Source organism: Lolium perenne, chromosome 6, assembly GCF_019359855.2.
Source record: "Lolium perenne isolate Kyuss_39 chromosome 6, Kyuss_2.0, whole genome shotgun sequence".
Taxonomy (NCBI): domain Eukaryota; kingdom Viridiplantae; phylum Streptophyta; class Magnoliopsida; order Poales; family Poaceae; genus Lolium; species Lolium perenne.
In genome coordinates, this window is record NC_067249.2 from 261136472 (window position 1) to 261160655 (window position 24184).

Genomic DNA, 24184 nt, shown 5'->3' on the forward strand with positions numbered 1-24184 from the left:
CAGAGGTAGTTGGAGGATGGTTTCCAGATGACACCCATTTGCAAAGCCAATAGACACCAGTCAACAAGTAGAACATACTAGAGCTCTTACAGCAACAACTTCAACCAACACAACCTATATTATAGCAGTGCTTCTCGTTCAACAGTTTTTATGGCAAACGAGTTCTGCTTGAAGCAGGCACAAGGCTGTATTACAGTTTTGCTATCGGTTATTTTGATCTCCACTTTCCAGTTTAGCAGGCAGTCGTGTTTAGAAGCAATCAAATGAAGCATTGTTGTGAAGTTCTAGATATCAACAGCTTCATGGCGTCCGGTACTTCGACACTAGTGCTCAGCCAGTCGGTGCCAGCTGCAGAGGAAATAGCCAGTTCTGAACGAAGCATCAGACAAGCCAATTGGCAAATGCTTTGATAGGTAGATGTATATTTATCTTTACAGCACCATGCTGTAAAATTCGGGTGCTGCTATTGTTTTACTTGCCAAACCGTGTGCAGCATGCGAAATGTTGCCAGTTTAAGAAGCATTCATTTCTGTTTTGGACCTAATTACCAAAGCTACAGATTTGACACTTGGACATGTGGTTTACTTGGGAGTTGACTGGAGAGGGTGTGTTCCAGCCGATATCCGACTAAGCTTAATTGCTTAATTGTTGCGCATATTTGCAAAGGCAACAGATATACAAGTCGACAAGTAAAAGATACTCGAGATTTGACAGGAACAATCCGAACCATCCAACACAACATATTATTATACCAGCGGTTCACCTTCAAGACTTTCTAGGCCAACGGGGCAAACAAGTTCTAGTCCCAGGTGGGGGAGGCGGATATGCATTACTACTCCACATGATGCGAACACACAAGCTTCGAAGCAGCCACCACGCGTAACACAGTCCTCAGTGCTCCATCGCCAACACACAGCGCAGGCAACCGCCATCGTGCAGCAGGTCGAACGCCTTGTTGATGTCAGTCAGGTTCATGTTGTGGGTGATGTACTCGTCCACCTTGATCTCCTGCGGATGGTACGAGGTCAGGTTTTGTTTGTCATGAAAGAATACTCCTAGATGCGGTTGGTACGATACCTTGTTCATGTACTTCTCAACAAGCCATGGAACCTGGCTCCGGCTCTTGAAGCCACCGAAAGCTGTTCCCTTCCAAACACGGCCCGTGACAAGCTGGAATGGTCGTGTTGAAATCTCCTGGCCAGATGCAGCTACACCAACAATGACAGAGGTACCCCAGCCCTACATGTAAAACATAAACAGCAAAGGCAAGATATTATACTTCGAGATGACTGGTAAACTGTAACAAGGCAATATATTTTACTTCTTAATGACTAAAACAAGAAACAGAAGAGATGCAGGAATGCGAATGTGAAAACAGATAGATACACCAACATCATGTTTCCATTTAAAAGTAACAGCATAGAAGAATACCATGGAATTTATTCTTTTCAGGCCAAGTATATTATTTATTCAGAAATAGACACAGCAATACACTGATAGCATCATTTCAAGACTGAATTTCTTAGGTATAACATACTTGTAGGACGAGTTGCGTATTAAGATGTGTGTTATCAGTTTGCAACAGTCCACAATGTTCATAAACATAAGCTGCAACTGTAGCTTACCTTGTGGCAGCATTCAAGTGCAGCTCTCATGATAGAAACATTTCCGATGCATTCAAAGCTGTAGTCCACGCCACCATCTGTAAGGTCAACTATGACCTGCTGGATTGGTTTGTCATGGTCTTTTGGGTTCACAAATTCTGTAACGCCGAATTTCTTAGCTGCAAACAGCAAGGGGAGAAGAAAAAAAAATGAAACGAACTTTATCGCTAAATGATTGCATCCAGTACTAAGGGCAATGAGATCAACAAGCAAGGTAACAAGTACAACATAAAGTTAATACATACTAGCATATCAACATGAGAAGAAAATAGATTCCATGACATCAGATATCTAGATCTGAATTTGCTTAAAAAACAATGTCGTACATGGCGCATTGCCCTGTGCATTGAAAAAAGGCAGAAAAGCCTGGGAAACTTCTGGTTTATATTAATTAGATTCTAGATATTGTATGTGGGATTTAACCCAACCAACCATTATATTAAAGATTTCTTTTATGCACACTAGAATCAGGAGAACAGTTTCAGCTTCTACTCACAGCAAACAAAAGTTCAAAAAAAGGCTTCCATCTTCTGGCAGAGAACACAAATGTGAGTTGTTCTCCTTCAGCAATTGAACAAAAAAGATCGTGCAACTTAAGAGGAAAATAACATACTTCCTCTGTCCGGAATTAAGTGACTCGGATTTGTCTAGATTCGCATGTATCTACGCACTAAAACACGTCTAGATACATGCGAATCTAGAGAAATCTGAGTCACTTATTTCTGGACAGAAGTAGGACTAGTTTCAAAGATTTCGGGGAACAAAATGTACAACAAAGAAATCTACAGAAACTTGAACCATACCAACATCAAACTTGTTGGTATCAATGTCAATGCCAATAATCCGAGAAGCACCAGCTGTTTTTGCCCCCTCAGCAACCTAAAATGGAAGTTCAAATGTCAAGCTAACTTTCCAGACTCAGTTACACAAGTACGTCGAAATATATTTCACTTACTGCAAGTCCAACTGTGCCAAGGCCAAAAATAGCAACAATGGAACCTGCTTCAACCTTTGCGGTATTCCATACTGCTCCAAGGCCTACACAATTGTAATTTGTAAGATATATAGAAAACATAACTATTTTTGGAAATTATGTAATGGATAGTCACAAGATCGTCAAAGTGCTACAGGTGTAAACAACAGTATGGAATCATGTATCCAGTTTGCCAAGAAAAGAGTACGAACTTTGCAGCACCATGACACAAATGAAGAAAAACCCACATTCTTACGCTTTACTACTATTTAGATAAAGGAATCCTAAATTAAGAAAGTGATCCTAGTAACATGTGAAATAATACAACAATCCTATTTGGTGGCAAAACTAGAGTGCTGATAAATAAAACACGGGATCTGCTCAAGGAAACTGTGGCGAAAACCTACCAGTAGAAACACCACAGCCAAGCAGGCAGACTTTATCCAGGGGCGCCTGCGGGTTGATCTTCGCGACACTGACGTCATGCACAACGGTGTACTGGCTGAACGTCGACGTCCCCATGAAATGGTAGATGGGCTTCCCATTCACCGAGAAGCGGCTCTTGCGGTCGCTCATCATGACCCCCACCCCCGTGGCCGCACGAACCTTGCCGCAGAGGTTGGTCTTCCCGCTCTTGCAGAACTTGCACTCCTTGCACTCTGCTTGGTAGCAAGGGATGACGTGATCCCCAGGCTGCACGTCAGTCACCCCTTCGCCGACGCTCTCGACGATTCTGTCAGCATACACGGAAGCAAACTCATCAGCGCGCGCAGTTGCCTTGGCTTAGCTATACATGAGCGTAGATGGAACGGCGCAGATTTATAAGCTTACCCGGCAGCTTCGTGGCCGAGAATGCAAGGGAAGAGGCCCTCGGGATCCTGCATAGAAAATCTGAAAATGAGACCTAGAAGTCAAGTGATCCTCCATTACTCGGTCAACCCGCTGTCACCCATCCAGTTCACAATGATGTGGGAAGACACATCGGCCAAGTTGCAATATAATTTGCCACGATGTTAGAAGATCGTCGGTGCGGCGGAATACTAAGGAGCCACTGAACTAGCAGCATCGGATAATTGGTTGGGGACGGGAGGGACAGTGACGGGCAGTAGTACCAGTGCAAGTGACAAGCCCTTGGAACACCACCACCACGGAACCTAGATTCAGAGAAGCGCACGGCGACACTGCACGGGAGGAAGGGGGAGGGGGATACCTTGCCGCTCCAGGTGTAGTAGTCGGTGTGGCAGAGCGCGGTGGAGAGGACCTTGATGCGGACCTCGCCGGCCTGCGGCGGCGCCACCTGCACGTCCTCGATCACCAGCGGCTGGTTCGCCTCGTACGCCACCGCCGCTGCAACCCACCCGCCCCCCGCGGCTCCAGATCAGACCGAATAGCTCCAAAAAAAAAACACCGGCCAGGGCGGGCTACGGCGGCGCGCCGGGATCGGGGGGGTTACCTTTGCAGGTGATGACCTGGCCGGCGGTGGAGGACGCCATTGCTTCCGTCGGCTTGGGGTGGATGCGGTGGTGGGCTGTGGGGAACTGGGGATTGAGATAGGGGAAGGTGGAGACGAAGGAGAGGTGTGGGGTTTTTGCCTGGTGAAATGGGCCGGGCCGGGCCGGCCTGGGCTGGGCTTGCAGTGGGTTTGGGCTGGCGAAATTATTGCGAGGCCAGGCTGGCAGATCGGTCTGAGATACTACTAACGGACAATGCGATCCTCCGAGATTCCCTCGGAAAAAGAATCCTGAAGCTTCGTATGGAACAAAAATGGAACCAGGATTACAAGGCGTTCCACTCTGCACTGCTGTCTGTCCCTAGGAAAGAACACTCTACCAGGCATCCAAAATGGAATGAGATTGGCTAAGAACAATAATCTGAATCGTTGGAACTTCAGATAAAACTGAACTGAACTCCAAATTTTTCTAGTACTGTATTTGAAAGGACATTGAAATTGGGATTACGGAGCAATAAAGTCCCCAAAGAAGAAAAAATTATTAGTGTTCGTCCCCCAGGAATTTGTGTTTCGACAATCCTTGTGAATCCTTTGGGTACATCATAATACTTCCCATAACAACAGTTCACAGAAATGTAGGGGAATAGATAGCATGCCATAAGCTGCAAGTAGTCAGTGCCAAGATGTTTCACCCGAAAGTTGATCTTGTTTACAAAAGTACAAAACTTGATCTTGTTCACAAAAGTACACAAAACTCTATGCACCCGCGCGCATATGGTTCGCCTTTTATTTACGAAGGGGCAACATAGATTTTATTTAAGCTCACGGTAGCATTACAGTCTTCTATGGTAAGACACCTCGACAGTTTCAGAAACTGGAAGGGTAGCTACTTCGATTTGTCCTCGGGGTCAATCTGCTGGGCTAGCACGACGAGCCCTACAGCCGCGGCCACCGAGAGGGCAGTAGATGTGTAGCCAAGAACAACTAGCGCGACCTTGAGCGCCTGCATTGGAAAGAAAAAGAACTGTACTGATAAAAGGTGGCAGGATGGTGAACACAGAATCCCCATGGAACAATATATATAGCCTTCAACTTCTCATGTCATTACCTGGGTGTCGTCTGGATTGCTCTGCACGCCTTGGGCTAGTTGCCAGGAGAAAAACCTATACCAGGAAGTAAATGTGGGATTTAAAACAAGCAAGTCTTCGGTGGGATAGTTAGTACATGAAGCATGATGACACAAGTCAACAGTGACCACAGGTGCATGCTACCAGACTTGCAAACTTGTATAAAGACAATGGGCTATCTGTCAATTTAGTAAAAACTGCTGCAGATGAGCAATGATACTTCGTACAGGACGCTCTGGTTTCCCGGTGCTACTTGCAGTTACTGTATCAGCAATCTGTACATAACTATTTTCTTCAATAATTCAACTTCATATAGTGACTCCCATCACAAATCCAGAACAGTGGATGGTTTGGAAGGCTTTGACCTGATCTTTCGATTTATAACGTGTGAAAATCTATAGAAAGAGGGAAGTCATCATCATCCCCTTTATCGATCACTATGCATGTCACTACCATGCACAACTGCTACCATGGCAAGTGGGAGGACTGGCGAACCCGGGTTTTTTTTTATCATGATGTGATGGCGCGCACGACCGGATTGTGTAATGCACACGCCTGAGTGTCGATTAATTTAGTATATGAAGCATGATGTGCATGGATCCTTGATTAACTTATAATGCATGTTGATAGAATGGTATTGACCAACATATTGCATTAGCATTATACTGGATAAGATAAGGAATCATTCACACGGAGTTAAATCAGCATAAAAATGTGTTGTATAAGACGCCTGCAACTAGAATATAAGGAGCATCCAGTAAAATACTTCTGTGAAATCGATAACTATAATACCGCATCTACTTATTTATTGATATTGGTCAGAAGTGCTACTGGAAGTAGCATGTGGCATGTTCCTTATAATATTGTAAGTCATGCACAGCAGCTGACCAAGAAAAGGACTGCTTCGATGACATGCAGTATGAGTCTGGAAGTTTACCCGAAAACCAGTCCAATTGCAGCACCGATATAGGCATTTTGTGCTGTCAATTCAAATTGAAGCTCTCCAAACTGACAAGGTAAAGGCATGAGAATTAGACCATATACACAGTTCACCTGAAGGTGAATAGGTGATCAAAGTGCACAGAGGCAAATTTACCTTCAGCTTCCTTTTTTCTTTCATGGCCTGTACTTCAGCCTGAATCACTGGGCGTTTCGACAAAAGCTTACCGATCTTGATCATTGTTTCGGAAATCTACACAAAACAATGAGAGATAAATGTCTCGCTTAAGTCCACCTTTTGAAAAACCAATTATAAAAACAGGATGCAAGGTATGTAGCAATGAGACTAAGCGTGAAGCCATGCTGATGCATGGTGATACAATGAATCTGAGAGTTTTCTTCTGTCCCAACAGGTCAGACTCCTGTCACTAACACACCAACATTCAGATGATTTTAGCCTGCTGCAACGAATATTACACAAATGCTGGACATGCAACTAACCCCCGCATTGGCCCCAGCCACCAATTGTATGGTAATGGCATGAACTCATGTTTGTGACATAACCAAATCATAATCCAGCACTAGGCAAATGTACCTAAATAAATTTCTGAAGAACAGCATGAATAGACGATGAGTGAGTGGCTAACCTTCTTGAACTCTCCATTTCCGTACTGCCCCATAGTTTGAAACTTCTTTCCAGCTGCCGCAAGCCGCTTTCCGAATGCTACGCTATGTAAGGAAACCAGAAAGGAACACGATCTTCAATCAAGAAACACAGAACACAAAATCCTGACAATCTAAGATGAAAATCCATGCCTGATTTGGCGCTGGCAGTCAAGTAGGGCGCCATCGACGGCAGCTGCTTGGCAAGGTTATTAGATGCCAATGTGTCGGCCATCTCCCATGCTTTTGCCAGATCCAGCAACAGATCACCGACTTCTTGGCCACACTATATCTCAGCAGACAAACAACAACAGTGAACGCGATGATTATTATATCCAATCAGTGAGTTCTGAGGTACATACCTCGTTGAGAACAGGCCCGTTGGAGAGATCGAATGCCGCATCATTGAGCTTCAAGAAAAAATCAAACAAAACTTGTTGGATGGAATTAAAATAGAAATTCTTATTGCAATTCAAACTTGCCGTAGTGCTGCAATTTTAGTACGCGTTGTTCGGCATCACATAGGCACAATTCTGAAGATCATGATAACATTGTATATCCAAAATCAAATTTCACATTTTTTTTAGCCACTAAGCAGTCGGGGTGAATCAGTTCAGTTAAGCACAAGTTAGGCAGCTTTTGCCAGTTACATTCTGACGCTTACTGTGATTATCCCCAGTGAGTTTACAGTCATTAACTGATTATAACCCAGATAAATATGAGTTTGGGTCGAGTTGCGAAGGAGGTAGTGACTGCTTACGTCGAGCCGAAGGTCGCGGGGCAGCAGGGACAAGAATTTGGGAGGGAGAACCAAGCAATCCTACCAACAGAGCATCTCAATTAGAACCTCTCGAATCCACAGACCGCACCAAATCTTCAAATCAATGCAGGCAGGAGGCGCTAGATAAATCGGCTTACCGCGAGTTCCTGGAGGAGCGGCAGGACGGGCTCCTCGTCGGGGTCGGTCGAAGAGGAGGCGATGGGCTTGGAGGAGTCGGAGGAGACGGCGCGCACCGGAGGCGGAGACCGACGCCGCCGAAGCTGGAGGCGCGTGGGGAGGTAGGAGCTGGAACACGAAGCGGAACCGGCGACGGCAGCGGCGGCCGGGAGAAGCGAGGCGAGCAGTGGGCGGCGGAGCACGGCGGTGGCCATTCGGAACGGCTGAGCTATTTTTTCTCGTTTTTCTTTTCTTTTCTTTTCGCTTTGTTTTGTGTTTTCGTGTCGGAGACGTGCCTGGGCCCACGCTATCACTTCTCTTCCAATGGAATTGGGCACAAATCTCATTGTTTCTTCTGAGTTAGCCACGTCAGAAATACGAGAAAAATGATACACAATACGTGTAGGTTCGAGGAAATGACAAAAAAAAAAACGCGAAACATTGATGTGTACGGTAGAGATGTGAAGCCGTGATATAATGGGCCTAGAATCCTAGCTCACACGGACTGTGTTTTCTTGGATACACATTTCTAAAGCAAATGTTTTTTACTTGTTGAACATGCTTGGTACTTTCTCTATTTCTAGATATAAGTTATACAGTTTTTGGCACAAAAACTAAAGGACCATATTAAGAGATAATTACACTAGGTTTCGATACGATTGGCCATGTACATTTGACCTGAGAAAAACAGAGGACTTTGGAGTATTTGGTAGGAACACACTAGTTTTTGTAGCAATCTTGAAATTTCTATAGTGCACAAGGTCAGAACTTCATGTTCTAGGGCAAGGTGCGACTAGAGTGAGGAAAAAGCAGTGAAGGAAGAACTCAAAAAAAAATCGATGGATGGAGAAGGTATACGGGTGGAGGGATGGAGTTGTTGATCGGCGAATTTGATGGATGTTACGATGACGATGACCTCCACCGCCGCAGGTTTACACATGACCGGATGGGTAATGGGCATCCCTTCGATCATGGAGGGGGTCTTATTGGTATCCTATGATGAACGAACTTGACGGTGTTGGTGTCAATGATAGCGGTTGTTAGTACGAAGAAAGAAGGAAAGGGTATGATGAGCAGGGCAAAGATGAAGGAGGTGATGGGCAAGGAAGAACGTTGATGGCATATCATTGGAACAAAGATGGGAGATGCAGTGGAGGAGGCGTTCGCTTTGTAAGATTGCATCACAACATAACAACATAGCTGCTCTTCGTATTCATTTTTCAGAAAGTTATTTGTTAGATTTCTTTAAATTTCATGTGCATATAGAAAGAAATCCTTACAACAGAGAAGGAGAGTTTCCGGTTCGTTTTCGAACATGCTCCAAATCCACTTCGGTTCTTCCGTTAAACAACATTTTCATGTACTCCCTCCGTCACATGAAACATGTCGGATATTTGTCAAAATTTAGATGTATCTAGATACTATTTTGTGACTAGTTACATCTAAATTTAGATAAATCTCGGACATATTTCATGGGATGGAGGATGGAGGGAGTAGGTTGTCTTTATATATGGGCATACCGTGGAATTTTTTCTTCAGGCAATTTGTATGATTTTGTTGCATTCAAAACATAGTGGAACCATGAGCATCCATCACTATATAAAACTTACTCATATTACACCATAAAAGCCATGAAGAAATAACGAGATAGTAGCCAGTCAAGCACTAAACCCCAAACATCGCATGGGCCAAAAAATGCCACGGGGCCGACCCATCTCTACCTAGGCCTCGGGCTTGAGGATGCCATTGACGACGGACAAGCCGACGAGCACCCCGAGCGCCTCGGCGCCGGCGACCGCCCCGGCCTGCACGAGCGCGTCGCCGGCGAGCCCAGCCTCTGCCACCAGCTGCATGCCCTCCCCGGCGACCTCCTTCCCGACCTCCGCCACCGCCTCGCCGCCGGCCTCCGCGGCCTCCACCGCCGCCTCCCCCACCTCCCGCGCAGCCTCGACCGCCGCCTCCTCCGCCCGCTCCAGCCTCTTCCGGACGCCGAAGAACCCGATGCTGCCCGCGGCGTTCGCGGACGGTGCCACCGCCCCGGCCCCCGCTGCAGACAGTAGGAGGAGCACGGCCGAGCGCCGGTCGAACCGCGCCGTGGAGGCTGAGGCGACGACGACGGTGCGGCGCCGTGCGGCGGATGGCGCGGCGTGGAGGGCGAGGCTGGACGCGGCGCAGATGGCCATGGCCGTGTGTGGGGCTTGGTGGCCTCGGCGCGATCGGCTCGGGCGTGCGTGCGGTTCGGAGTGTGGTGGTAGTGGTGTGTGTGTGTGGCTGCTGCTCCCGTAGTGAAGCTAACGAGGAGGATGTGGTGGTGGTTTGGTAATTTGGTTGCCTCTCGTGGCGCCAACGAGGAGGAGACGTCACGCTCACATCAGTGGTGCCCGATTGATCTGTTTGATTTTTTGTGAGCAAAATGTCTCTGTTTTTTTTTTTTTTGAAGTAGGAACACTTTATATATAAGAACAGCAGGCCGCTTCATTAAAAACCTTCCAGTCCCCTTCGGTACCCTGGTAAGGAAAAGAGTGCGTAAGAAACCTGCTGTTCTGGGATTACATAATGTCCATACAATCGCGATCGACCAAGTCCGAGACGCAGCTCGGTGGTGATCCCCAAGAGATGCCACTAGAACCCGCTTTTCCTAATTGGCCTAAAGCATGAGCAGGTCTATTGTTCCTACGATCAACCTTACAAACCGAGATCTGATTATAAACCCTCAGAAGCTCTTTGAACTCGCTATATAGGGCCCAGTGCGCAGATCTGTCGAGAGACTCCTCCTGACAAGTAATGACTAGACGATGGCAATCGGACTCCAAGGTAGCTGGCCCTTTGCTCGTAGAGATGAGTAGTCGGAGGCCAAGTAAACCAGCATGAATCTCGGCTTCTTCCGGGCTGAGACACCCCTCGACCGACTTCCACGCCGCCACCACGACCTGACCGCCATGGTCTTGGATTATAGCCGCAATACCAGTCTTCTTTGTTAACGGATCCCAACCAGCGTCCACGTTAGCCTTGAGCTCACCTTCCCTCGGCGCGATCCAGGCGGTCTCATCCCGCCGCTCCGGACCTGCATGAACAAGCTGCAACAGTGCCTTCCCCTTAGGATCGGAAGTAATAGTCGAAACTGCATGAAACGAGCTCAGATAATTAATCAGGTAAGGCGCCGACGCCGCGACAGATGCCTTCCCGTCTCCATGAATAATATCATTCCTATGGTGCCACACTCTCCATAGTAAGAAAATAACTTGAGCCCGCGCCAAGATAGAGGTGTTGGCCAAAAGATGAAACAGCCACTCGCGGCCAGTATGGTAGAAGTTCTCCTCTGAAGGTAGATCCCAACTCTTCCGCAATTCATCCCGAAGGGCGCGGGCAATAGTGCATCAGACAAGAGCATGGTGGTCATCCTCACCTTCAACACCACAAATGGGGCACATGGCATCCACCGACACAATGCGGCGATGGACATTCTCACAAACGGCCAGTGTTGACGTGGCTACTTTCCAAGCAAAAACTCTCATCTTATGCGGCACTTTAGCTTTCCAGACCAAGTCCCAGATGCTACGATCACCATCAGGTTCAGAGCTTGACTGTCCCTGGCTTAGAATTTCAAGGGCCGGCTGCATGCCCAATCTATAAGCCGATCTAACCGAGAAAATACCATTACTCTCAGGGAACCACGCGACAAAGTCGTCACACCTCCTAGCCGGTAGCTTGATGGTCAGAATTGCCGTCGCATCCCAATGAGTACAGGAGGATCGGACCATGGTTTCGTTCCAGGTCATTGTATCCAGGTTAATTAACTCTGAAACCCACCGACGTCGACAGTTTGATCTCGGTCTAGTTACCTTCATCCCATCCGATCTTGGAATCCAGTTATCCCTGTATATTTTTATCTGAGAGCCGCATCCAACTCTCCATATAGCTCCTTTTCTAAGCAGCTCCAGGCCATGCATTACCCCCTGCCACGACTGAGACGTATTCTGGAAGAATGCCGTGTCTAACAGATTACCAGCCGGATAATACTTCGCTTTCAAGACTCGAGCACACAAGCTCTCCGGAAAATGCAACAGACGCCACGCTTGGCGCGCAAGAAGTGCTTGGTTGAAGACCCTCAGATCACGAAAACCCATGCCACCATGTGATTTTGGTCTGGTCATTTTCTCCCAGGACATCCAGTGTATGCGCCTCCGGTCATGCTCGTCGCCCCACCAGAAATCTCTAATAATATGTGATAATTCATCAAGCAGCCCTACTGGGAATTTGAAAATGCCCATGGCATAAGTGGGAAGAGATTGCAGGACAGCTTTTATGAGGATCTCTTTTGCTCCTCCCGACATATATTTCTCGATCCAATTAGAGGCCCGCTTGAGGAACCTCTCTTTGTGAGACTGTAACTTTCCTTTCTTCATTCTTCCTTCAGGAACAGGGAGGCCTAAATACTTCTCTGTTTTCCTTTCTGTTACTAGCACTTTTAGGGGGAAACTCTGCCATTTTCTTTTGTCTATTTCGATCCTAGAATCCTCATAAGATTTGAAGCCTAAAAACTTATATTAATCCTTTTGGATTATCGTACTGAAGTACTAATCAAATTTCTTCATACTGCATTCATGTACTCCTTGTTGTTCTTGAGTCTCGTCGGTTTTTCTTTATCTCCTTAATTCTCGTGCTTCTTCTATATGTATGTACAATTTAAACACATCACTTATTCAACGATACATGACATCTCAGTCATATTTTTTTCTTATGTTTCTTCATTTTTTAAATTTTCCATTCAAAGAGTACATTGTGTTCTTTCCCTCCAATGGTGTCTATGGTCACCGTACCACAAATCTCAAAGAGAAAAATTCCGTTAAACATGGAAAAAAATCAACTTTAGGTATGATCATGAGATCTCTATGATCATTCGGTTGTGATTGTATGGCATCCACATAATAACTAATCTAGAGTAATAAATGGTATGTAGTGGTATTTGTAAGTTTGTTGGTAATCTAGAGTTTGTCAGCAGTTTGAAAAGTTGTTTTCTGTTTTTCTTTTTCATGCAATATGGGATGTCATAAACTCAACATTGTGGAAAGTTGACCCATTTTTCGCTTTTTGGTGCAATATGGTATGTCACGGATTTGACATTGCAACAAGTATTTGCAACCAATAGACAACAACATTATTGTGTTATGTTGCTAAATAATAGTTAAAATTGCACATTTGATCATCATAATTAATAGTTTCGCCCGAGTTGAATAAAATATAACAACACGCCGTATGGGAGAATAATTAATCAAGATGTAAAGAGATTAAAAAACACTATTTAAAGAGTACCAAACAATGAAGATATTTGATTTCACCTCGCTGAGAACTAATAAGTTAGTGCTTAGTCAAGCCCTACACTGCATCGTAATTTGTGCATACAAGTTGTAAGTTGGGTTGCAACTGAGTCTTTTTAGTTGCAAGTGGGGTTGCAACTGAGTTTTTTCAGTTGCAAGTGAGTATGAAACTAAGAAAAATACTACGAATCGTTAGATTTGCTTCGTGATTTATGCTAGTCATGAGTTGTAACATGGGTTGCAACTGAGATTTGATGACATCTTCTGACTGAGAACTAAGTTTTCTCAATCGACTAAGAACTAGTCACAAAATATTAGATATACAACAATTAGATATTCAGATAAGTAGTGATATATTTTAGTTTTTGCATGCTCTAAAGAGAAAACAATTGTCTTCTGTGCCGCTCTCTAGTTCGCATCAACGATGGTATCCACTATTGTTGTGTAATTAGCATTGTAGTAAACTTCTTGTAAGTTTTGCCTTTGATTTACTGTAATAGGTGTAATTAGTAAATTATATTATGTTATCCTTTTTTGTATGAGATGTGAGCATTGAATTTTAAAGAAGAATTCTACTAGTTTGAGATAATGAACATCATCTTGTAACAGAAATCGTGTATGGGAAATTGCACATTGTTACATTTTGTAGTACAAATATTTAAATATACATTGTTGTTATGGAAATATTAGTATTCCACCATAGTAGAAACTTAGATGTTTGTATAAATTTACCCGTGCATGTAGAAAACCAAATAGAGATGATAAGAAACTTGGCATTGTTTACCATTCAATTAAGCGTTTCGATATCATGGTCCATCTCCACCTTGGTGGAGTAGCAGACGAAGTCATAATGGAGGGCCAAGATGTCTCACCGTCCTAGAGAACTTAGGCGCCGATCATGTTCCGCGTGATATGTCATAAACATATCTATTAATTTTTAGTTTAGTGTCATAGTTCTAATGTTATTACTATTTTTATTAGGCATTGGACTGAACTAATAGTTCTAGAAGACACACAAACTATCTTTTCTTTGGTCGTGAATCCTGGGTCCTCCCAGAACAAGGGAAAACTAAGAAAAATAAAAAAAATCTATTTTGAAACGAGGTAATGAAAGACGCTGCGAAATGTGCTGGCTGAGGTAGAGCACTAGGGCCGCACCATTTGGCCATGTCGTGGTTGGAAGACCAAGACAAACTATACTCCCTTTAATACACTTTGTGTAACATCCAACTTCCGCATGTAAATCTAATGTTCTAGCTTTGTACATATGCTAATTAAGGACACATTGAACAATTCATCCATCTCAAGGGATATTGCAAATGACCTAATACATACGGCCTCTTAATGCGATTTTCGCATACAAATAAACACAAACCATTTTTCAGTGTTTTTAGTGCAGAAAATTGGTAATGGTTTACAATTTGACTGGTTTACAGTTGCAGAATTATGATATTTCCATAAAACCGAATTTGCTAGACAGACGTGCGGTATATATAGATATATTTTGCAAGTGTAACTGAAAACCCATCATCGTTTGAGAAAAAAAAATGCCATGAATGAATAGCTAGCTAGTTTCTAGAATATTCTTTATATGTAATAAAATATGAAAAATTTTGTGGAATGAAATTTTAAAATAAGAATGGAAAGTTTGGTTTCTTCCCGTGCTATGCAATATATCTAAAGGTATAATTGCTGCACCCTCATGGAGCAATTCTAGCCTATCCACGATATGCCACCATGGGTGAAAGGGCTGGGCGAGTGCCTTGCTTCGTCTCAGCGATTGGGCCACGTGTCGCCGCGTGGTTGGCTCAGCCTGAGCGAGAGAAAAAAACGCCAGCGAAGGGGAAAAGGCAGTCGCCAAGCCAGGCCTTGCAACCCTATCCAGCCCTCTTCCTCTTCCTTCCCGTCAGTTCCTCCTCCCAATCCCCTCGCTAGATCCCTCCCCAATCCAGCCCAATCCCCTCGCGTTCTCCTTCTTCCTCTCTTGCATCAGCGGCAGGTGAGCATGTGTGGTGGCAGGCACGTGGCGGGCTGCTGACCAAGCCAGGGCCAGCAAGCGTCGGTGGAAAGGAGCCATGGCGGGACAGGTTTGTGCGATTCTCCTCCCCAAATCGCCCTTGTTCCTCGCCCAGAGCTCGAACGAGCGCGAGAGGAGGAGGCCGCCTCACTGCGCAAGCAGCAGCAGCACGCCGTGGTTGTCTGTCGGCTGACGCGCGAGAGAGCGGAGGCGGCCTAGGTAGGAAGATCTGGTGGAGGAGGTGGAGTGGCAGCGGTAGGAAGAGGTGGCCTGAAAGATCTCCTCCTCGAATCCCCTCTCCAGTATCCCGTGAAGGCTGTCCTCGACCAACACGACTCTGGCAAGGGTACCTGCTATTTCTTCTATAATTTTTATGGTCTTGATTTGCCTCGTCCCTTCTCTCTTCAACTCCCCTTAATTTCTCATCTTTGTTTCTGTAGATGTTTATGTATCTATTGCATAAAAGGTGTTTGAGGAAAATCCAAATAGGTTGCAGACATGCCCAATGAGTCGGAGCACCCTACAGGTTTCAATGCGTTTGTTAGTTTGAAAATATCGTGAGGACACTTGGTTCTGTTGCCTACTTATTATAGGGTCTCTAATTAAAGTGTTAATTAGAGGCATGCCCAATTTTATTTTATTTTATTTTAAAGGCTGGATGTCGGCTGGCCTTCTTGCATTCACTATATCCCTACTTATTTTTTGAGTATCATGTCATATTGCCATATTGATGATGTGTACCATAGCGCATTATTAACTGATTACCAATGCAAAAGGTTTTCTTTATTGTTCTCTCGGATTACTACATAATGTTTTACCAAACGGTTATCAGTGCAAAAGATGGGGCCTGCGCATCAAGGCGCGCTTTGTATGCTATGTTTTCTACTTTTATTTGCAAGCAATCACTAATGAGACGTATGCGTAAATTACTAGGAAAGTAATATGTGTTAAATTATTTGAGGTACCCATCGTACAATATTTCTCTGATTAGAAGACGCACATTTTTCTTAGCAATTTGAGATGCGTTAGCTTTTCAAATCAGTGTCATGCTGATCAAGAGCGGGCTTGTTCTATTGATCAGTTGCAGGGCCAGCAGGTTGTTTAAGATTCTAGCAAATTTAATATCAAGACCTGCTGTTTGTGTGTGCGGAATTTCCGGTGAAAGAAGCATGGTTTTGTCCGAGCTTGACACTCATTCGATCTTTATATATGGTATAGATCCCTTTGTTGAGAAACTGCATTGATTTCTTTCTTTATATATCTTGTGTTACTTCACAAAGAAAATAAAGACAATACCAGATTGTTGCGATGCTTAATATGTAGGAAAATTTGGCTCATGGAATATTTATTGGAAATATTTCTATGGGTTATATCAGTTCAGATTTGCCTTTTCATGTGATTGCTGATGGCTGCTAGACTTATGTGGAAAAAGAATGTTGCACAGAACCTTGATGACATGATAACCAACTCTATTATTCAGAATGGTAGAAGATCTTCCTTATATGATATTGAAGTGGTAAAAACCTTTAGTTCTTTCATTTCGAGTTGCATGTGATTTTCTACTTTTGACAATGTGACCTAATATATATTTTCTTCATGTATGCACATATTATTTATTTGCTTAAGATATTGTCTTAGATGGCCAGTACTTGAAACATAAGAAATTTGTCTCGTGTCTCTTCAACACGCATCAACTAATTTTTTTAAACTATTTGCAGCTCTATATATATACATATGTCACGGTTTATCCTTCTCGTGTTTAGTCTGCATTGCTCATCAATTTATAACCGTATAGGTTGGACATTCAATTCAGTCAAGTCTATTGATGCTTTCTTGCTACGGTACTGACACTGCCAAACAATTTCCTCTATTGTAGTGTATTCATGCTTTCTTGATGTGGTACTATCGCAGCCGAAACAATGGCGAGTGGCCTATACCCTGTGTTATATGGACAAACTTACATTGAAGGTAATTACCAAGTTCTATGCTTTTGTTGAGAACATGCTGAAAGTTCATTGCCTGAACACTCCTTTTCCAGTGTTTTTTCCATGAACTCTTTTAGTTGATATCTACATGTTTAGCCATGTTTTTTCTACTCTGTTTGTAGTTCATACCTTCTACCTTTGTAACGGTTGCCATTCTTTTTTTTGGTGAAGAAAAACTATTTAATTTTCCTCTTGGATCCAGTTTGTGTGAAAATCAGCACATGTTTCTCTGACGTGCTTGTTTCAGAGATAGCATGCTGGGCCTCACCGTTGTGTTGATTTAGCTTCCTATATATTCCCAAATACATATGTGTACTTCTTTGCTTATAAAATTATGATGTAAGCATTGCTAATCAATTTATAACCGCATAGGTTCGACATTCAATTCAGTCAAGTCTATTGGTGCTTTCTCACTACGGTAGACAGTGCCAAACAGTTTTCTCTATTGTTGTGTATTGGTGCTTTCTTGATGTGGTACTATCGCAACCGAAACAATGGCGAGTGGCCTATACCCTATGTTATATGGACAAACTTACATTGAAGGTAATTACCAAGTTCTATGTTTTTGTTGAGAAAATGCTCAAAGTTCATTGCCTGAACACTCCTTTTCCAGTGTTTTTTCCATGAACTCTTTTAGTTCATATCTACGTGTTTAGCCATGTTTTTTCTACTCTGGTTGTAGTTCATACCTTTTACCTTTGTAACGGTTGCCATTCTTTTTTTTTTGGTGAAGAAAAACTATTTAATTTTCCTCTTGGAGCCAATTTGTGTGAAAATCAGCACATGTTTCTCTGACGTGCTTGTTTCAGAGATAGCATGCTGGGCCTCACCGTTGTGTTGATTTAGCTTACTAGATATTCCCAAATACATATGTGTACTTCTTTGCTTATAAAATTATGATGTAAGAACAATTTACGGTAATCCATCTTCTCTGCAAACGGAGCGCCTCTTAAGCTCATATGTTAACCTTGAGATCATGTTTTTTTGTCTGGTCCTAGCTTAATTTCATTACCACATTTAGATTAATTTAATGCTGAACACTGCATATTTTCATTTGGTTTCTCTTTTGGTTGGGGAATGGAAATTTCTCTGATTCCCTTTAGTTTCCTTTGAAGGATGAATTAGTAAGAACATAACTCGATGGTTAGCTTCCATATTTATGTGTTTCATTCCTCGATTGGTGAAATACAAACAGACACAATCTTTGTGCACATCTCTAAATCTGGTGCTCATGTGGTTTTCTCTTACTCGATATAAATTCTTGAATTCTTTGCATATTCTTGCAGATATACTATCCAAATATGTACGAGTTTCCTTGCTTTGGTTGTAGATATTTGTGTGCCTAAGATTTACCGAAGATAAATTATACATGATTTTTCTATGAGATGAGGAAGCTTAGGAGCTCACGGTAATGAGGTATTATATATCTCCCCAAAGGATATTTTTATTATTCATTTATGAGGTTTCAAGACTTGCTCTGGCATTTTATTTATAATCTTATTGTTACTAGAGTCAGTTTGTCTAATAAGATCTATGAACACAATTTTATCATTAGAAGATTGCTTGAATGATTCATGGAAATTATAACTTAGGGGATCTGAAAGAATGTTTCACATGAAAACCCAAATATGGCATGTTCTAATCTTGCCTGATGGTCGAGATCCTATAGAGAACATCAGCAGAGTGAGGGGTAGAGAGAAATCTGTTGAAATTTTCACACAAAATATTGAAAATGAACTTTAGCAGCAGCTTCCCTGGTATATGTATTCATTTGTTTCTTTTTGTATCCGTTTCCCATATTTTTTACTTCCCCTTGCTGCTAGGATATTTTATAAAACATGAATTGTTGATTTAGGTCCAAGAAAAGAGAACACCGTTGGACACCACAAAGTGCATTCATGGTGGCTACCCTTCAGGATAAGATTCATGGTTTATAGATCATGGGTCGTATGATATAAAAGTCAATCTTGGTATTTGTCAACGTGAAGTTATGTGTTGTCATGTGAGTTAGAGGTGGTTCTGAGGACTTGAGAGTAGCTGTAGTAGTGTCATGTTTATTCATATTTGTTATGGTAAGCCAAAAACTATGGCTGATTTGCATTTTGAGTGTACGCACTGTGTATAAGGTTGTTTGTTGTGGCATTAAGCTATAGAATGGAGCATCACGGAAGCTTCCCTCGTGGCAGCAACAATGCAGCAGCCTGGCTCATCCCACCAATGAATACCAACATGGACCTACATGTTTTAAACTTATGATTTTTATCTAGCATCCACCAGTTTAGGAGACAAATAGATAATGCTCTGCTTTTAGTAGGTTTGTGTGCCTTTTACCTTTTATTGGGTTCGAACAGAAGTTGTTTATTGGTGCTTGTTGCTTTGTTTCTTAAGACCTCATGTGCAGATTTATTTGTACTCCCTTTTGGGGTTCTGGAGAACGAAGAGGTATCGGCTCTACCCCTCTTCGTAACAACATGTTGAATGATTTAGTAAAAACTCGGCACCCCAAGTTGTTTATTGGTGCTTGTTGCTTTGTTTCTTAAGACCTCATGTGCAGATTTATTTGTACTCCCTTTTGGGGTTCTGGAGAATGAAGAGGTATCGGCTCTGCCCCTCTTCGTAACAACATTTTGAATGATTTAGTAAAAACTCGGCACCCCTTGCTTCCTTCCAGTTCTACTAACTTAGTATCTCGCTTGTTGTACCAGATTGGGTTGGTCTGACCGTCTGAGCTATTTTCCTATTTGGTTGGATGATGATCACAATCACATGAGCTTTTCTCTGAGCTGAGAAGAAAATGATGTAAAACTGTCTGTCCAGGTTTGGGCCGTTGGGACCAATTCATCAACTCCTTGGGGTAAGAAGTTTAGAAGTCCTTCCTATGTGCTTAATGCTACTTAAGCATAATTTTCTTACTCTGTGTTTCTCGTATAGAGTTTCCATTAGCTTGTCACACATGTCGCTTTAAGTGTGGATGAAAATTGTTTGACTCAACATTTTTATCCCACTTTTATTTTTCCAGGCTGTTGAACATGAATATGAAAAATAAAAGCTAACTGAGAGGGTAGCCAGGCTATCTGGTGGTGTTGCTATTATTCAGGTACAAAAGACGTTCCACACTGAGATAACTATGGATGTACGTACTATGATTTACTAGCAAAAATACAGCAGCTATAAATTGATACATCATGATTTGTAGGTTGGAACACGAACTGAAACTGAGCTTAGGGAAAATAAAGTGAGGGTTGAAGACTCACCGAATGCAACATAGGTAATGTTTTCTTCTAGGTCAGGTCAGTTGATATTTTGGATTTGTGTACCTCCGTGCTTTCATTCAAAGAGGCGTCTGAGGGTGTTATAGCATCTGTTGATTAAAGTTGTAGTAGCACAATGTATAATTGTTCAAATATGGGTGAACAATGTCATTGACAGATAATCATGCTTATGCTCTTAAATTACGTCTATATATGGATACTGGATTTAGTGTACTTGGTGTGGTGAAGGGCACGAGTTAAATAAGCCACTCCCCAGTCTCAGGATCATAAATCAATCATGTAACTGGGTTGTATAATTTTTTTGGAATGTTTATTATATGGTTGAACTGGCAGATAATAGACATCTCAAATGCACTTTTTTTTTGCTTTGTGTTGATCCTGGAGGTACCCGATTTCATTCACATGCTATGTAAAATCTGATTTTTTTTTGGTTTGTATTCTAGGCTTTTCCTGGTTAACACCCGATTTATGTATATTTCTTTTCCTGAGAGAAGGATGTATGCATTTCTTGAACTTTTTTTATAAAGATGGATTTTATCCCTTAATTTCCATGAAAATCTAGACACGATTAAAGACAGTAACACATGCTATAGTTCTTGCAAAACATGCATATTTCTGGTTTTGCTCATAAAAATATTTGTCATGCGAACATCCTCAAACAATAGCGCTCAGTTTGGGCAGAAGATGTAGTGTTAATGTCTGATAAAAAAATCCAAAAATCTCATTTCTGTGCAGTTTTTTATTTGTTTTGGATATCAATGCACTCGAAACTTCTAAAAGAAATGGGCAGTGTATCTTTCTTGAGTTTGATATGCGTAAAATTCACTACAATAATTCATGTGTTCCATGCCGGAAATGCAGGTTGTTGGTAAATTGACAAGCATCAGGCTGCATATTCAGCGAACATGCGTGTGGTCGGAGAATCAAGGAGCTTATCTACATGCGAGTGTAGAACTGGTCCAAGGATCAATTCATTTTTTTCCTTCATATACAAATCTTTGAAAGCCCGTGTGCCGTTAGTTCTGTAGTAGCACATGTGTTGTTTATTCTTCTGTAAAATAAACAGTAGTTGTGATATGTCGGCACCCTTCTGTTTGTATTCGGGTACATCCCGATATAGATGACAGGATTCACTGATGCAACTTTTGTAACTTTAGTTTTCCATTTGTCTTAATTAATGTCTGCACAAGAATCGTAATTTTTGTCTATCGACTTTGTTTTGTATAAAAAATGTATTATCATTTTTCGCCTGATTTTTAGTGGAGTTATACAAACTGCAAATTGGCATGAATTTCACGGGATCGTGCGCCAAGGCGCACATTTAAATCTAGTAGTCATAAACGACTGTTGTGGACATGGAATCTTTTCAACTGTCAAGATGCATGAACCAATCAAGGAGGAGGCGGCTAGACAAAGTGATCACCAAGTTAGACTTGAACTAGTAAAGTGACGTATGGGATGGCATATGGCTGCCTAGACTTGCTGTTGGTCAAATCATTTGCACGTGACATTGTTTCATTTCAATGAAACGGAACGGATGTCTTTCGTCTAAAGATAATCTTTTGCATGTAGAGTAGCTAGGTACTAGTTTCGTACGTGTACCCAATTTCCTTGCACCTTCCTTTGCCTGTGCTGTGATGCCAATAAAAGCAGAAAGGAGCTCACAACACGTCAACCTTTTCTGCAAGATGGCCACCACGGTGAGGTTCACGGCTCGTCGGAGCAAAGCGCAAGTCGTCGCACCGGCGCGGCCGACGCCCCGTGAGACCAAGGCCCTCTCCGACATGGACGACTGCACATACCTACGGCACTACATCGGTGCCATTCTGTTCTTCCGTCCGGTAGTCCGTCGCGAGCCGGCGGCGACGGACCCTGCCGAGGCCATCAGGGCGGCGCTCGCGGAGGCTCTGGTCCACTACTACCCGCTCGCCGGCCGCCTGCGGGAGATGCCCGGAGGCCGGCTCGCGGTGGAGTGTACCGCCGAAGGGGCAGTGTTCGTGGAGGCCGACGCCGACGTGCGGCTCGAGGATTTCGGGCAGCCCGCGCTGCCGCCCTATCCGTGCATCGAGGAGCTCGTGTGCGACGTCGACGATTACACCCCTGTCCTTGGCAACCCACTGATCTACATGCAGGTGCTCATCCTTGATCATCATCTACTTAGACATTCCCGCCGTTTTTACTACTCCCTCAGACAGATTTTAGCTACACTTTGTCTAAATTTGCGAAATTGTTGCTTATGCTCACGTATGCATCTGCCCATGCAGCTCACGAGGCTGAGATGTGGGGGCTTTGTTCTATCTGTGCACACATGCCACAACGTCGCCGACGGCTTCGGCCTGCTCCAGTTCGTCAAAGCTATCGCCGACCTCGCACGCGGCGAGGCGCGTCCGGCCGTCCTCCCCGTCTGGAGGAGGGAGAGCATGTTCAAGGCGCGTACACCAGGTCGCGTCAGGCAGGACATCTTCCCAGGCCGCGCTTCCGGCATCGTGACCGCCGACACCCTACCGACGCCGCCGGCAGACATGGTGACCCAGTACTTCCGGTTTGGCCCGAAAGAGATCGCCGCTCTCCGAAGCCATCTCCCGGACCGCCTCGCGCGGTCCTGCACCGTGTTCGAGCTGCTGTCGGCGTTCCTGTGGCGGTGCCGCACCATAGCCCTAGGCTACGAGCATGGGCTGCCCGTGCGCCTCGTGTTCCGCATGAACGCCCGGGGCAAGTACCCGCCGATCCCCAGAGGGTACTACGGCAACTGCGTCCTCCGCCCGATGGTGGAGGCCGGCGTCGACGATCTGTGCGGGAGGCCGCTCGGGCACGCGCTGGAGCTCGTGCAGAGGGCCAAGCTCAGCACGACGGAGGAGCACGTGAGGTCGACGGTGGACATGATCACCGCGCTGCGCGCGCACCGGCATCTCGACGTCGACAGGGCATTCCACGTCGTTGATACGACTCGGCTTGGAGATGAGAAGATCGACATGGGTTGGGCCACGGCGGTGGGCGGCGGCGTGCCCTACATTACGGACCCAATGAGCTACCACATGGCCTTGAAGAACGGGGATGGTGAGGTGATCACCGCTGTGTCCATGTTCTTGCCCAAACCTGCGATGGAGAGGCTTGAGAAGGAGATATCCATGTGGATAAGGAGTGATGCGAAAAAGCTTATACCGAGCTCCATGTAGGAGGGTTCTTAATTATGAGTGCAAGTTAATAATTGTAGCTTGTTCTACATTCAAACTGGTTCAGTTATACTCCCTTCGGACTTTTTTTAATTGATTTGAATTTAATACAAAGTTATACTAAATCCAAGTCAATTAAAAAGGACCGTAGGAAGTATGTCGGTGTGGTCTATTTTAAAGTTGTTCTAGGTTTTGGCCGTGTAAAAGACTTTATTCTAGTACTGGACAAATAAATGAACGGTTCCAATTTCTTTTTCAAAACGGGGAGTCTAGCCTTAGCATGTGCATCAACTGATGCACACAACCATTTTATTGCATAGTTTCATGATTCGAAAGTTATACATTTCATGGAACACAGAAGGTATACACAGAGATCAATCATTGGAGTAAAATAAGAAAGTGACGCTTACCCTGGTTGTAGATAGCCCGAGCAACTATTTCCAGTTGCCTGCATCCAAAATCCACATGCTCCCACTGCGCCTCTGCCAGAAGGTAGGACCATTCATGGATCCAATGCATAACTATAACCCGTAGAAAATGAGCATTAGTATTTTTGTTAAACATAATGTCATTATGACAATTCCATATATCCACATTAAATCACAAATGGCCGCTTGGATATGTTCTTTAGATTTTTTGTCAACACCATTTAGCCAATTTCCAAAC

General features: G+C 43.8%; 4 protein-coding genes across 5 annotated transcripts; 1 reads left to right on the top strand and 3 right to left on the bottom strand.

Annotated features, from left to right (window-relative positions):
• Positions 1–706: 706 nt before the first annotated feature.
• On the bottom strand, positions 707–4246 carry LOC127305373 (alcohol dehydrogenase class-3). The gene is made up of 9 exons (XM_051335786.2): positions 4091–4246; positions 3848–3984; positions 3469–3515; positions 3045–3370; positions 2620–2702; positions 2468–2543; positions 1626–1783; positions 1078–1239; positions 707–1008 (listed from the first exon to the last, which is right to left on the bottom strand). The coding sequence occupies exons 1-9, from the start codon at positions 4128–4130 to the stop codon at positions 892–894; spliced, it is 1146 nt and encodes a 381-aa protein (XP_051191746.1). The 5' UTR covers positions 4131–4246; the 3' UTR covers positions 707–891.
• A 510-nt stretch (positions 4247–4756) lies between these two features.
• Positions 4757–8013, bottom strand: LOC127305375 (uncharacterized). Of its 2 annotated transcripts, none has more exons than XM_051335787.2 (9): positions 7735–8013; positions 7577–7636; positions 7179–7226; positions 6970–7102; positions 6801–6877; positions 6311–6406; positions 6152–6222; positions 5196–5250; positions 4757–5111 (listed from the first exon to the last, which is right to left on the bottom strand). In XM_051335787.2, the coding sequence occupies exons 1-9, from the start codon at positions 7966–7968 to the stop codon at positions 4974–4976; spliced, it is 912 nt and encodes a 303-aa protein (XP_051191747.1). In that variant the 5' UTR covers positions 7969–8013; the 3' UTR covers positions 4757–4973. The 2 variants fall into 2 exon arrangements, with proteins under 2 accessions (XP_051191747.1, XP_051191748.1); XM_051335788.2 differs by having other exon boundaries at positions 4757–5090; positions 7735–8012.
• Positions 8014–9324: 1311 nt separating this feature from the next.
• On the bottom strand, positions 9325–10056 carry LOC127305376 (uncharacterized). Its single transcript, XM_051335789.2, has one exon. It carries the CDS (start codon positions 9934–9936, stop codon positions 9475–9477), a length of 462 nt encoding a protein of 153 aa, XP_051191749.1. The 5' UTR covers positions 9937–10056; the 3' UTR covers positions 9325–9474.
• Positions 10057–21994: 11938 nt separating this feature from the next.
• LOC127305379 (acyl transferase 1) lies at positions 21995–23765 on the top strand. The gene is made up of 2 exons (XM_051335790.2): positions 21995–22477; positions 22610–23765. Exons 1-2 carry the CDS (start codon positions 22034–22036, stop codon positions 23519–23521), a joined length of 1356 nt encoding a protein of 451 aa, XP_051191750.1. The 5' UTR covers positions 21995–22033; the 3' UTR covers positions 23522–23765.
• The last annotated feature ends 419 nt before the right edge of the window (positions 23766–24184 follow it).